This window comes from Amphiprion ocellaris, chromosome 18, assembly GCF_022539595.1.
Source record: "Amphiprion ocellaris isolate individual 3 ecotype Okinawa chromosome 18, ASM2253959v1, whole genome shotgun sequence".
NCBI classification, from domain to species: Eukaryota; Metazoa; Chordata; class Actinopteri; family Pomacentridae; genus Amphiprion; species Amphiprion ocellaris.
Window position 1 is genome coordinate 15,595,819 of NC_072783.1, and position 15,027 is coordinate 15,610,845.

At 41.4% G+C, this 15,027-nt stretch overlaps 1 protein-coding gene across 8 annotated transcripts in view; it reads left to right on the top strand.

Moving 5' to 3' along the window:
* Positions 1-15,027, top strand: part of LOC111577809 (caskin-2-like) — a 96,764-nt gene that overhangs the window by 49,564 nt on the left and 32,173 nt on the right. For all 8 annotated transcript variants that reach the window (XM_055004339.1, XM_055004338.1, XM_055004342.1 and 5 more), the window contains 4 exons: positions 1,848-1,945; positions 3,479-3,624; positions 4,259-4,354; positions 5,223-5,356. In XM_055004339.1, coding sequence (XP_054860314.1) covers positions 1,848-1,945; positions 3,479-3,624; positions 4,259-4,354; positions 5,223-5,356 — 474 coding nt within the window. The remainder of the gene's footprint in view (positions 1-1,847; positions 1,946-3,478; positions 3,625-4,258; positions 4,355-5,222; positions 5,357-15,027) is intronic.

Consider the following 15,027-nt stretch of genomic DNA (forward strand, 5'->3'; position numbering starts at 1 on the left):
AGAGCTCTGACTCTTTGTCAGCCTGGCTACAGTGCTGAAGAGAAACCTGGGGTTGTTCTTGTTTTCCTCTATTAAAGATGAATAATATATTGTTTTGGCATTACGAAGAACTATTGTTAGAAATTACTGGACTATTTTTCCATGCTACGTAAACTTCCTCTAAATTAGTGGAATACCACTTCCTTTCCAGCTTTCAGGACGCCTGCTGGGAATTATACCAAGGAGCAGGTTCTCTCTGAGATAGAACTTTCTTTTTCACAGGTGTAACACTATTAAGTGTTGTATGTAGCGAGGCTGCAGCATTATTAACAAAATAATCCACTTCTGTCAGGGTAAAATTATAATATTTGCCTTCCATTTTATCATTAAATGGTGCTGAATTAAATAGAGAGGGTATTGCTTCCTTAAATTTAGTTACCAAATTGTCAGACAGGCATCTACTGTAATGATATTTATTCTCAACTCCTATACAATCCATTGTTGTAAATTGAAATGTCATATCAAAAAATGGTCAGAAAGAAGAGGGTTCTGGGGAAATACTGTTAACTGTTAGGTTTCTATGCCATAAGTCAGAACGAGGTCAAGGGTGTGATTGTTGGTTTATTTACATGTTGAGAAAACCCAATTGAGTCTAATATTGAATTAAAAGCTGCCATAAGGCTGTCAATGTCCACATCAACATGAATGTTAAAGTCACCCACGATAATCACTTTATCTGAGCTGAGCACTAAATCAGATAAAAATTCTGACAATTGAAATAAAAACTCAGCAGGAGGACGATATACAACAACAAATAATACTGGTTTCTGAGCTTTCAAATCTGGATGAGAGAGACTGAGAGTGAGATTTTCAAATTCTCAGATTTTTGGTTCTGTTCGAGAATCTGTGACACCCCAGAAGTCCAGAAAGATATTCAATCATCTTGTCGGCACAGTTTGTTCGAAGATTAAAAACGTTTGGCACAAATGAAAAACTTAGAAATTTACTGAAGAAGCTCACAAAAAAGGCTAATTTCAAAATTTTAAACACATTTCAGCAGCTGGACCTGAATAAAATCTCTTTAAAACTGGATAAATGTGGAGCAAATTCTCTTATTATCTTAACGTTTAACATAGGAGGGTTAATTTGTGGTGTTTCTAGTGTAAAATATTTCCACACAGCCGACATGTTGTGGTGAAAAGCTGGGTTAGCCACAGGCTGCTCAATGCTCGCCTGCTAGCTGACTGCAAACTGTGGAATGGATTTCCTGAATGGAGACGTGTCTCATTACTCCACATCTCATTAAGACACGCCTCCGTTCAGGAAATCTGTTCCACAGTTATCAGCCAGCTAGCAGACCAGCTGGTAGGGAATCACTTTTGGAGTTATTTGAGCAGACGTTTGATTAAACCACAGACATGGATCATGCATTGGAAATCTCCGCAAGTTGGGTCAGAAATATTCGATCCGTGAATTACGTTGGTATTGGAACCGGATACCGATACCTGATCGGATCGGCCCCATCCCTACTTTAACCCTAACCCCATCTCTGCCATGTCCCTCGTCGCGTCTTCGGCTGAGTTGTACATGCGAGTTCTGTCTGGGTAGAAAACTCGAAGTTTGGCCGGGAAGGGCGCCTGAAAGCGAATCCCATTTTCTTTCAGAACTTTCTTTGCTACTCTTGGTGCATGGTCATTATGAGCACACATTCGTCATCTCAGTCTGGGTTTTGAAAAGTGTTCAACTGCTGTAAATTCAGTATGATTTATAACTCGTCTCATCTCCTTGTCTCTCCTTCCTCTTGCTGTCCCTTCACACTTCCTCTCTTTTCCCTTTTTTTCCCCTCTCCCTCTATGTCTTGCCCACAGCTTCTCAGCGCTGCACCACGCTGCCCTGACAGGCACCACAGAGCTGTTGTCTCTGCTGCTGGAGGCCCAGGCCACAGTGGATATCAAGGACATCAATGGTATCATAGTTGCAGAACAGCTTTAACAGCTTTAACAGCTGAAACAGCGCCCCCTGGCAAAACTGTGACTTAGAGAAAAAAAGTAAAATACTTACACTCCAGAAGTCGGTAGGGGTTAAATTGAGTCTGAAAGTTTCTCAACAGCTTTCTGACACTCAGCTGGAAATGAGTTTGAATAATGAATAAATATGATTCACTTTGAAGTTTGCCTGCCATACAGTGACAGCAGTGCCACGGTAAATATCTTCAGATTTCAAGCGGAACAATTACAGTAGAATTTGGAGTGGCAACTCGCCTGCTGAGACCAGAGGTGTGTAGTGCTGGCTCACCTGCACCTACAGGAATTTATCACTATGCTGTAAAATATAACATAAACCTTCCAGGTAAGGGAGCAGAGGAGTTATATCTTCCAGGAAAAGTCACAATGTAATGACATACACATCATAACTTGTCTGCTCATTTTCTTACTGCTGATTTGTTTGGTTCTAGTCAGCAGATGACAATAAATAGTCGATGACATCAGATGTTTGTTGTGCTGCAATAAATCAGAGCAGCAAGTATGAGTGTTCGTAAAACTGTCGGCAAAAGCAAATTGCTAACAACTTTCACAAGGGATGACCAGTTTTGGGGAGAGTTTTCTTATTGTGAACAAATCCCATGAAAACACCAGAACCAAATATTGTCTGGATTTCTAAAAGTTGATATACCTCATTCATCTGTGCCATAAACCTTCATCGTCCAGAATACAGCAGTGAGCCACACTGTTGGAGGACATATAGTATAATTTCACTGGAATTAACACGGACTGTCATTTGTGGCTTATTTTTATAGCAGCACTTCAGTCCAAAATGGAACAAATGACTATGTGTAATGTCAAAGTGAAAGTAGGGATTGTAGTGATGAATTATCACCACGCAGTCGTAAAGGGTATTTTAGCAGCTTTCACATCATTGTTTTGGTTTTTACATCCACATCTTTACAGAGCAAATAATGAACTTATATATTTTTTTAAATACACTGGTTGTCAGGAAACATGGCAAGAATGAGGTTTATAATGTGATACTATGTCACTGTTGAGTTTATAGGCCAAGAGAATAAATTAATCGCTGCTTTAAGATGTTAGTTTGCAGTGGGAATGGACCTGATTTCCAGATTTAGGATCATCAGAAAAAGTAAAGAAGAGCATCAGTTTTTTCCTTTGATGGAGTAGTTAAATGGCATAGTAATTCACTTCCATAAAGTTGGATGACATGACCAGGACAGATTTAAAATAAAGAATGCGGTGCTGGTCAAAGTTCTGTGACAGTCTCTAATATGGAGCAAGCTTTATAAAACCTTTATGTGCCCCGTCTTTGTATAACTGGCTTTGTGTTAAAATGCTCAAACTCTCTAAGCCTTATCTTAAAAAATAATACCAATAACAGCAACAACAATATTATTATACTCTTAATGACAAGTAAATAGACTGATAGTTGCTGCTTTTTTCCTTTCCATCTTTTCATCTCCATCCCTTATTTACATTTCTGTCTGTAGGCATGCGTCCTCTCCATTACGCAGCATGGCAGGGTAAAGCCGATTCTGTCTTATTGTTGCTGAGAGCTGGTGCTTCAGTCAACTCCCCCTCCCACGACGGACAGATACCACTACATCTCTCTGCGCAATATGGACACTATGAGGTGGTGAGTACGTGCACACACACACACACACACACACACACACACACACACACACACACACACACACACACACACACACACACACACACACACACACACACACACACACACACACACACACACACACACACACACACACACAGACAACTGTCAGACGCCAAAGGCAAAGTTCCAAGGCATTATCAGTCCTCCCATTTCACTGAAATCTACTCCCTTTGTGTCTTAGCTCGTATTGTTCACCAACAATACCAGCAACATCATTAATGCCATAACACCAAGTTTGACACAAGAGTCTACACACAGTGACCACGCACATTCCTGTCCTTCAGCCTCATACATTTGGTGGCTGGAATGTTTTTAAAAGACAGATTCATACATCATGGACACGCATGCTTACACCTAAACCTGTCTTGCAACATACTGAGCCCTGACCTCTTCAGTTGAACACCATAAAACACAGTACTGACAATTCTCAACAGAGGCAACACCAGAGCTATCATATGTTCTCCTCCTCTGTTCGAAGACAAAACATCAACACACACATAGCCAATGTTTTGGGATGATTGGTATGTGAGTGTATGTGCATAATACATGAGGTGATATAATTTACACCTCAATTTCTCCCTTTTCCTCTCAGTCTGAGATGTTGCTGCAGCACCAGTCTAATTCCTGCCTCATGAACAAGGCGAAGAAGACACCACTAGATATGGCCTGTGAGTTTGGCAGACTCAAGGTATGAGAACATTTGTGTGTACTTTTCATATCTGTGAATACTGATCTGTTATTCAAAATATGTGGCTAATCATTTAGAAATACTGATGATGGCACTGGGTGGAAAGTTTGCCTCATCTTATTATAGCTTACAACAGTTTTTGTTACTTTGTAATTAGCTATAAAATATTTTTTGTGGCCATTATATGTGCTATGGGGCACTTTGAAAAATATATTCTGCTTATTTGCCAGTGTTTTCAATGAGAAACTAAATCTAGGGATTTGATCTATTCATGTTTCAGTCAACTCCCATTAATTATATGTGAAAGCATGCAATTTTGCCCTTTTCTGGATGAGGATGCCTATGTCAAACATGACCCACAGCTTAATGAAGTGACCCAGCTAATTAAAGCCCGTCTGAAAGAAAGGAAAACAGGCCTCAAGCGGCTCTTTTTGGACAGTGTATGGTTAAAGATTTCAGTGTGTGTTACTGTTTTTCTGCCACATTGGCAGTTAAGCTGAGCTGTAATTCAGAATTTGACACACACTTCCTATGCTTGTTAAATGTTCTCTTGTCTGGTCTGACTTTGCAGTTTAACTGTGAAAGAATAGAAGGCTTTGGGCGTTTTTTGCTACACACACAGACTTTGTGTGTGTGTGAGTGAGTAGAGACAGTGGTATCTTTAGACAGCTTGTGAGTAGTGAATAAGCCTCTGTGTGCTAAATTTACCCTACATGTCATCATTTTCAGTATGTTATTTCAATATATATATGTTCCACACCTCAGCTAGCTTGGCTTTGCATAAACATTATTTATGTATTACTAATGCTAAAATTCCTGTCCTGATTCTGCCAGCTAAGACTTCATCTTCAATGTGATTTCTCTTTAGGTGGCTCAGTTGCTGCTGAGCAGTAATATGGTGGCAGCAATGTTAGAAGGAGATGGAACAACTGACAGCATGGACTCTCCCTCCACCACCCCTCTCCACCTGGCAGCTAGGAATGGACACAAAGACATCATCAAGTAAGCTCACAACAAGGAGCAGTGTTGAAATGCACTGATATCTATCAGTCTCATGTCTGTTTCTGCCCATTTGTCATTCCTGAACTTTGGGGTTTTTGTGTTGTTTCGCAACTGCGTCAACCATGGTTGCTACTGCTGTTCCAGAACTAGTGCTATTAGCATTAATGCTAACTGTTGTGGCTACAACTACTTTTGCTACATCTTTTGCTAATATTACCACTTCTGCTCTTCCTGTTTCTACTACTTTTCACTAATGTTATGTCTACTGCTGATACTTCGGCTTCTGCCACTTTTGCCATTATCACGATTATGATTACTAAAACTACTGCTTCTAATTAATTGTGTATGAAGATAAACAGAGCCTCTGGGTCTGAAAGGTGAAGTCAATGCATCAGTACCTTGCACTTATATTCTTACTAATGGCCAGCAGAGGACGACTCCTCTGGTTTCAAAAAGAAGTGTTGTTATAGAGAAGTCTAAAAGAAAATTACTCTGCTTCTCCTATGATCTTTTACTTCAGATAACATTTCCCTCATGACTTTATGGTTTCAATTGCTTTTTTCACATCTCCTTCAAAATACCATGATCTTTATGCTGTAAATTATGATACCGTGTACATATCAGGGGTATGCATCAGGATGATGCTACCTTGTGAGTCATAATTCTCTACTGTATAGGTGTCTGTGGTACTCAAGATCTCCCCCTTTCTTGTCACATCTTTTTTTAACAACATAATTCTGAACTCAAGGCACCAGAACAGCAGTCCACAATTATAATTTTTAGCTCCAGCCCCCCCCGCGACCCTAGTGAGGATTAAGCGGTGTGTAGATAATGGATGGATGGAGGGATCAATGAAGTTTACCTTAAACTAAGACGCTGCACACAGTAAACATTGCATGTGCTCAGCATCTACATGTTAGTGTTATCATTGTCAGCATGTTAGTATTTTGCAGCTTGCAAATGCTAACATTTACATATCCAAAAAGGAAACCAAAAATAACCAAAAATTGCACCAGTGATATTTAATCTCATTGATTTATAATGCTTACTTTTACAGTGACTCAGTATGTTTGCCATCCTATCTGTATAAATATGTATTTACTTAGCCAAATAACCCCACCCTGCTTCTCAGACATGCAGCTAATGATTCCCGTCTTCCTTAAATTATCAAATATCTCTTGCAACAGCCGTTGTATGCTTCACTCTCCTGCTCTTGAACTGGAAAGCTGAATAGTTAGACATGTCAGAGAGAAGCTGGAGCTGTAACGCATACAGAATTTTAAAGAAAAAGAAAATCACTTCATTTACATACGACTTCATTCAGAGTTTACTCAGCAGAATTTGGCTTATCTCCTGCTAAGGGATTTGTGTCTCTTCAAAGACTACCATACTTACACAGCAAACGTCTTTATAGTACCTACTTTTTGTCATCTCCTTGAGAAGCTTCATAGTTCTAGTTAGAAATGGAACTGCAAACATTTGCACGCAGACAACGAAGAGATGAGATTTTATGCCATTAAAGATCAGATTTTTTTTTTTTACATACACATATAGGCGCATGAGGGAAGCTAACAGCAATACATCTAAACTGTCTTAAAAGAAATTCTCTGGAATTCAGTAATTGGGATAATACACACTGAAATTTGAGCCCTAAACTATTGAGAACCTTTGCACTAGTGCATTTTATACTTAACGTATATGGCACATGCTGCGCAGTTTGTATAGTGAAGGGTTTATGGGAGAAAACCAACTGCTTATCTGTAGAACAAAAATGGAAAACTTTATCTCTAAACTTCTGACATTCAGGCTTCTCATAGCAACACTGTGGGAGCTGAAGGGAGAAGTTGCAGTTTACAATAAGTGCGCTTCAGGCTAATCAGTTTACACTCAAGCTATTTGGCATGGCTTAAAATTCCCCCCACTGTCCAGCGCTCCTGTGTTACCACTAGTCAGTAGAGTTTGTCTGCAGCATTGCTGTTTCACAAGCCACCATCAAGCTTTTTACCTACAGTGAGCTCAATCTAAAGACTCAGTTTGCATGAAAGCCCTTTATATTTCCACTTTTACCACAGGTAAGGTAGAGTAAGGAATCATGCAATCATAATAGTTTATATTTAAAGCCACTGCAAAAAGAAACAAAAAAGGAAAAAGCAAAATCTCAATAGTGTAATAATAAGTCTAAAAATAACAAAGCCATAGCCTGTGTTTTTTATAGTATTGACTTAAAATGTTTAATTTACAATAAAAACTAGTAGTATTAAATTATTTTCACACTTGATGAAATGAAGAATGTGTTTTTTCTTGTTAAATTTTGCCTGTATTCTTGTGATTCTTTTTAAAAAAAGGTACAGTTTTACAAGAAAAAATGCATAATGTAACAATATCACATTTTTAAAAGATCTTATTAATCCATAGTAAATGGGTGAACACAGAATGATGGACTTTGTGTTAAATGGTGATGGTTTTTCTTGTCAAATTTACTTTTATCCTACTGTATTGACTTTTTCAAAAGTGTCATTTTACACAGTACACGCAATGCTTAATTAAATGAATTGTTAATATTTATTCATATACTTAGTGACAATTTTTTTGCTTTAACTTCTAATTCTAAAATAAATGTTGATTAATAGTATATGGTTTCATTTAGCCTTGTTTTACTACACAACAAATGGCTCAATTTACAGCACAAAGAAAGTGTGTCTGCAACCATACAATCAAAACAGAACAAGGACAGTGCTTTTGTTTTCACCAGATAGCGAGCAGTTGCTACCCCAGGTAGTGTAACTGTTTAAGCTCAAGCATGAGGCAGAGCAAAATAAAAAGAGCCCTGTTTCTGTTTTTAGAGGAAAGAAGAAAGAGAGCGTGACACAAGCGTGAAACAAATGTGAAATATTCAGAATTTTATAAGGAGCAGTAACATACTGTAGTTTGAGTAATGTTTTGTGGCCAGAAGTTGCTACAGAAAGAAGGAGAACAAAACATTAAGAGAAAAAAATGAGAAAATTTAATTTAGCCTATAGTGAAGACATGAGACCAGACATTCACTCTGGAGAGAGAGAGAGAGAGAGCTCCAAGACTCAGAGGGATCACAACCAATATGCAGGTGGCATTATTTCAACTTAATCACAGCAAATAAACTACAACAACTAAATAATTTCCTCCCGGATGAATAAAGTAGATCTTATCTTAAAATATCCTGTCTACTGCTGGCTGTTTCACTCTTAAGTGTGGTAAATGGTGTGCACTTACATTCAAAGGATTTAGAAGCTTGTATTGTCATATACAATAATAACTTAGCACTGCAATAAAACTCTTACCTCACTGTGTCTGTACCTAGTGCTGCAATTAAACTATTGACAGAATGCACCCATTCAAACATGTTCAGGCAAATATTCAGTCCCTCCAGGAATTCGCAATGTTGTAATTGCACGAATTCACGCAAATTCAACCGATCTTCGCAAATTCTGCGCTACCTTGCAATTTTGTCCAATCACTGCAACTTTTCCGCAATTTTAAGATAAGATCAGATAAACTTTTTTGATCCCACAGTGGGGAAAGTTCACCGATACAGCAGCTCCAAGGAGAAAAAAATAGTATAAAGGCAGTACAGAATAAATAGAAACACACAGTGCAAAAACGCAGAGAACATTATATACACAGAAGATTTTTTTCTTTAAGAAGACTATTTACATGAGGTTGAAACAGTTATTGCACATAAGTGGTATGTATATGTGAGGGAAAAAGTGCAGCAATAACAGAGGTAGACCAGTTATACGGCGGCATTGTAAAGTCTGACTGATGTTGGGATAAACGACCTCCAGAAACGTTCCTTCTTACATTTAGGGTGTACCAGTCTGTTGCTGAAGGCGCTTCTTAAGGAGTTTACAGTCTGATGCAGAGGGTGGGAGGTGTTTCTGATGATAGAAGACAGTTTGGCCAGAGCCCTCCTCTCTCCCACCACCTCCATGGAGTCCAGGGGGCAGCCACAGACTGAGCTGGCTCTTTTAATCAGTCTGTTTAGTCTGTTCTTATCACGCTCAGAGCATCCCCCTCCCCAGCACACCACTGCATAGAAGACCATGGATGCCACCACAGTGTCATAAAAGGTCTTCAGCAGTGGCCTGCTCACACCAAATGATGCGAGTCTCCTAAGCAAAGCAGGTATAGACGACACTGACCCTTCTTATACAGAGAGTCAGTGTTATCTGTCCAGTCCAGTTTGTTATTTAGGTGAACACCCAGGTACTTGTAGGTCCTCACTCTCTCAATGTTAAGTCCCTGGATGTTCAGCGGTGGAGTGTTTGAGAGTTTCCTGTGGAAATCGATCACCATCTCCTTTGTCTTGCTGGCGTTCATTTGGAGGTGGTTCTGCTCACACCAGTAGACAAAGTCCATAATGACCTTCCTGTACTCACAGTCCTTCCGCTCTGACACGCATCCTATGATGGCAGTGTCATCGGAGAACTTCTGGAGATGACAACTGTCTGTGGAGTAGCGGAAGTCCGATGTATAGCGGGTGAAGAGGAAAGGTGAGAGTACTGTACCCTGGGGGGGCTCCTGTGCTGCAGACCACCACATCAGACACACAGTCCTGTAGCCTCACATACAGCGGTCTGTCTGTGAGGTAGTCCATGGTCCATGCAGCCAGCTGGTCACTGACCCCCACTCTCTCCATCTTCACCCTCAGCAGTGAGGGTTGGATTGTATTGAAGGCACTGGAGAAGTCGAAGAACGTCATCCTCATGGTGTTTCGAGTGTCCTCCAGGTGAGACAGGGATCTCTGCAGCAGGTACAGGACGGCGTCATCCGTCCCAATACCAGGCTGGTACGCAAACTGCAGGGGATCCATGTTTGGACTCACCAGGGGGCGAAGATGGTTCAGGATGACGTACCTTCATCAGGTGAGAAGTTAAAGCCACAGGTCTGAAGTGGTTGGGCTCCTTGGGGCATGAGGTCTTTGGGACTGGGACCACACAAGAAGTCTTCCACATGGCAGGAACTCTTTCCTGACTCAGGCTTAGGTTGAAGATGTAGCAGACCACCTGACAGAGCTGGTCTGCACAGTCCCTGAAGAGTTTAGAGCTGATGCCATCAGAAGCCGTGGCTTTCCTGGCTCTGGTCTTCCTAAGCTGCATTCTCACCTGATCCACTGTTGGTGTGAAGAGAGGAGGAGGAGGTGGAGGTGGGGGGAGAGAGGAGAGCCCCAGAGATGGTGGTGGTGAAGGAGGTGAGGGGGATGGAGCTAGCAGGCAGGAGGAGCTGGAGGCAGGCTGGACAAGGCTCAGGCTGGAGGGGGAGGGGATGAGACCAGTATCAAACCTGTTGAAAAACAGGTTTAACTTATTGGCCCAGTCTCTGTCCCCAGGTTCAGGCTCCCCTTTTTTGCCCTTGCCCTGCCCTGATATGGTCTGGAGTCCTCTCCAGACCTCTCTTGTGTTGTTGTTCTGCAGCTGATCCTCCATTTCCCTCCTGTAGCCGGCCTTGCACTCCCTGATCTTTCTTTTAAGATCTCTCTGTACCCTCCTCAGGTCTTCTCTGTCACCAGGCTTCAAGGCCCTCCTTTTGTCCAGCAGCAAGGATCTCAGCTCAGGAGTCGCCCATGGCTTGTTGTTTGAGAAACATCGTACCCTCCTAGTGGGTACGGTGGTTTCTACACAGAAGTTTATGTATCCCGTGATGCAGTCCGTTAAACTGTCAGTGTCCTGTCCATGTGGCCCACAGAGCACCTCCCAGTCTGTGGTGTTAAAACAATCTTGGAGTGCCTCACTGGCCTCCTTAGACCACTGCTTCACACACTTTTTGGTTGGAGGTTGTTTTTTCACCAAAGACGTGTAAGCAGGGAGCAGATGGACCAGGTCATGGTCTGAGTGGCCAAGCAGGGGGAGCAACTGTAGGCATCTGCTGTGTTTGCATAGAGCAGATCCAGAGTTTTGTTGTCCCTGGTGGGGCAGTCCACGAACTGATGGAAGGCGGGGAGAGTGGCAGCCAGGGAAACATGTTGAAAATCCCCTGTGATGAGGAAGAAGGCTTGAGGATGCGCTGTCTGTAACCGTGAAACCACACTGTGGAGGAGCTCTCAGGCTGAGTCGGCGTTGGCCGAGGAAGGGATGTACACCAGGGCTATTCAATTAAAAATTCACTGGGGCCGGATTTTCAGACTAAGAACATGAGCTGGGCCGAACGTTTTTAGCAGACACTGAGCAAAGTAAACCATTTAAAATAAACACAAACAGATAAGATAACAAAGACACTGGATGTTTATTAACGTATTGCCACATCCAAAAGGATATAAACATAATAGAAGAGCAGTACTTAAACTAAACCTGTGCTGAAATACTGCTTCTTTAAATTTTACATTTCAAACACACAACTTCAACACATTTTGATAGGTAAATATAAGCACATGTTAAGGTGCATATGAACATAAAAACTAAGTGCAGATTAGAAACACCATCTTTTGTTTTGTTTACATCTGAAAGTGCATTAAAAAGTAACTTGGTTAACAGTAACTTTTCAGAACTTGAGACATTTTTCTTCTTTTGAAAGAACAAAAAACAGAGTTTGTCCCTGTCCGTATTTGGTCTCATCTGAGACAGTCACAGCTTCAGTGCATATAATCAAAAAAAAAATAAACAGTGGGCACAGTGATAGTTATTATCCCTTTGAAATGAAATAAATCTGACATCAAAGTGCATAATAAAGTGCAACTAAGTGAAATAACTGTCAAAACAAAATGTCTTTCTTAAATATTAAACTTATAATAAGTGAACAGAAAATAGTCACATAAATACATAAAACTACCTTTAGTATCTGCTACAGCACGCTGCTTTGTTGCACTTACCATGTCTCGAAGACATCTGTGGCGAGAATGTTTGACGTGTCAGACAGGAGTACCTGTTTGATAGCAGATGTCACACTCGTCTTAACTTTATCGTCCGTTAAAACTTCATCCACGACAGCCAACATGCAGTCCTTCACAGTTTCTGAGTCTGTGAACAGCCTCTTTTTCTTTGCCATGAAGCTGCTGTGGCCCTTTCCTGAGCTGTGCAGGTCCGCTTCATTGTAGTACAGCTCCGGTTGTAAGATGCAGTCAAACTTTGAATTATAGCTGCTCTCTCATGAGATCCCTCGGGAAAGTTTGTCCGAAACGCGGCATGTTTTTCAATGTGGTGTCTTCGGACATGATAATCTTTCAGCACTGCAACGCACTCGTTGCAGAGTAAACACATTGGTTTGGCATTCGGACTTGGTGGTAAATAAATAAATACTTGTCAGTCCACGCAGGATTAAACCGACGGTTTTCCTCGCCGATTTGTCGTTTCAGGATAGAAAAAGACATGACGCTATTTTCACCTGTACAGAACTGCTAATGTTAACTTTTCAAACGCGTCTCCTCAACACAATGCATTGTGGGTTAGTTGCTAGGTTACGGCAAGTGTTGCATTCAATGTTCGCAATGCTTTCGGGCCGCATGTGGCCCGCGGGCCGCTAGTTGAATAGGGCTGCTTTAGATGGTTGGAAAGGGGTCATTGGGGGGTGGGCCAGTTGTGAGGGGCCCGCGGCCCGCGGGCTGCCAATTGAATAGGCCCGATGTACACTGTCACTGCAATAACGTGAAAACTCCCTCGGCAGATAATACGGCCGGATGCTAACAGCTAGCAGCTCAATGTCCCTGGTACACCGTTGCTCCTTGATATAAATGTTCCCTGGGTTACACCACTTGTTTACAAACATCGCTACTCCCCCGCCTTTCTTCTTACCACTCTCCCTCAGGTCTCTGTCCACTGTGATCAGATGAAACCCATTGAGCTGCACCAGTGAGTCCAGTGTAAGCTCGTTCAGCCAGGTCTCCGTGAAGTGAAGTAGACTGCACTCTCGGTACTCCCACTGTAGCCGTGTTAGCGCCGGTAGCTCATCCGTCTTATTTAGGAGAGACCTCACATTTCCAGTGATAACTGATGGAAGGCATGGTTTATACCGTTGTCTCCTTTCGCGGCATTTTACTCCGGCTCTGCATCCCCTCCTTCTCCTCTGTAGTTCAGCAGAGATCTCTGGTTGCGCTTCGGGATGTAGCCTAGCCTGGCTAAGCGCTAACAGCTGCTCCCGAGTGTAAACAACAGCTGGGCTACGGCAGAAAGTGTTTGCCAAGGCAGTATTTTTTTTTTTCTTTTCGGCTTTATTGGATAGGTGCAGAGTGGAGACAGACAGGAAACAGGGGAGAAGAGTGGGGGGAAGACATACAGCAAAGAGCCGCGAGCAGGAATGGAACCCTGGAGACCAGCCCCTTTACATGGATCGCCCGCTTAACCCGTTGAGCTAGGACGCCCCGATGCAGTATGTAACCCTTTGATACGTAACATGGGTCAAAAGTGACCCAAATCCAATAGAAAATGGGTATCTCCTGACTCACACTGCGCATCAAAGGGATAAGAGTCCAGAAAACAGTAAAAAACACAGCAGCAATGTCACCAGTTTAACACCAAGGAATGGCCGTGTGCCGGACCGATGACTGTAGAAAAGAAAAAAAGTACAGAAAAGCTAAAAGTGCGAAAAGGTCACTGTAAACAAAGAGAGGGGTTGGAGCTGCTGCAATTGGCTGCCGCTCAGTCAGCGCCATCTCAGTCATCGCTCCGGCACACATCCATTCCTTGGTGTTAAGCTGGTGAGACTGCTGCTGTGTTTTTTTACTGTTTTCTGGATTCGGCGAACGCTGTCTGCCGTAGCCCAGCTGTTGTTAACACTAAGGAACCGCCTTCCATGAGCTCCACCAATCATAGCAGTCCCCAGCGCAACCGTAATGCATGTACGTCAGCGAATTCACTTCCTTGTTTTTGGTTTGAAAATGCAGACGTCCAATTCTAATGTCTCTCATTTACCAACAAAAATTACTGCTACAGACCTGTGCAATATTGTGGTGGAAAAAAAAAAAAAAAAAAAAAAAAAAAAAATATATATATATATATATATATATATATATATATATATATAAAATTTATTTATATATATATATATATATATATATATATATATATATATATATATATATATATATATATATATATATATTGTCGAGCCGAAGAATGGGAGTCGGAGGTGGCGTGTTTAACACAGAAGCCCAGGCTTTATTCTCCATAAAAACCGGCAAAACAACAACAAAACCATTAACATGTAACACTGTAAACTGTCCCCATGATGCACAAAGGTTCCCCCCTGCCCTGACCCACTGTCATTGGGTGAATTATGAACTAAATCACCACAATATATATATATATATATTTTTATATATATATATATATATATATATATATATATATATATATATATATATATATATATATATATATATATATTTATATACACTATATTGCTATATTGCCAAAAGTATTCGCTCACCCATCCAAATAATCAGAATCAGGTGTTCCAGTCACTTCCATGGCCACAGGTGAAAAAATCAAGCACCTAGGCATGCATGCTGCTTTTACAAACATTTGTGAAAGAATGGGTCGCTCTCAGGAGCTCAGTGAATTCCAGCGTAGAACTGTGATAGGATGCCACCTGTGCAACAAATCCAGTCATGACATTTCCTCGCTCCTAAATATTCCACAGTCAACTGTCAGCTGTATTATAAGAAAGGGGAAGTGTGTGGGAACAACAGCAACTCAGCCACCAAG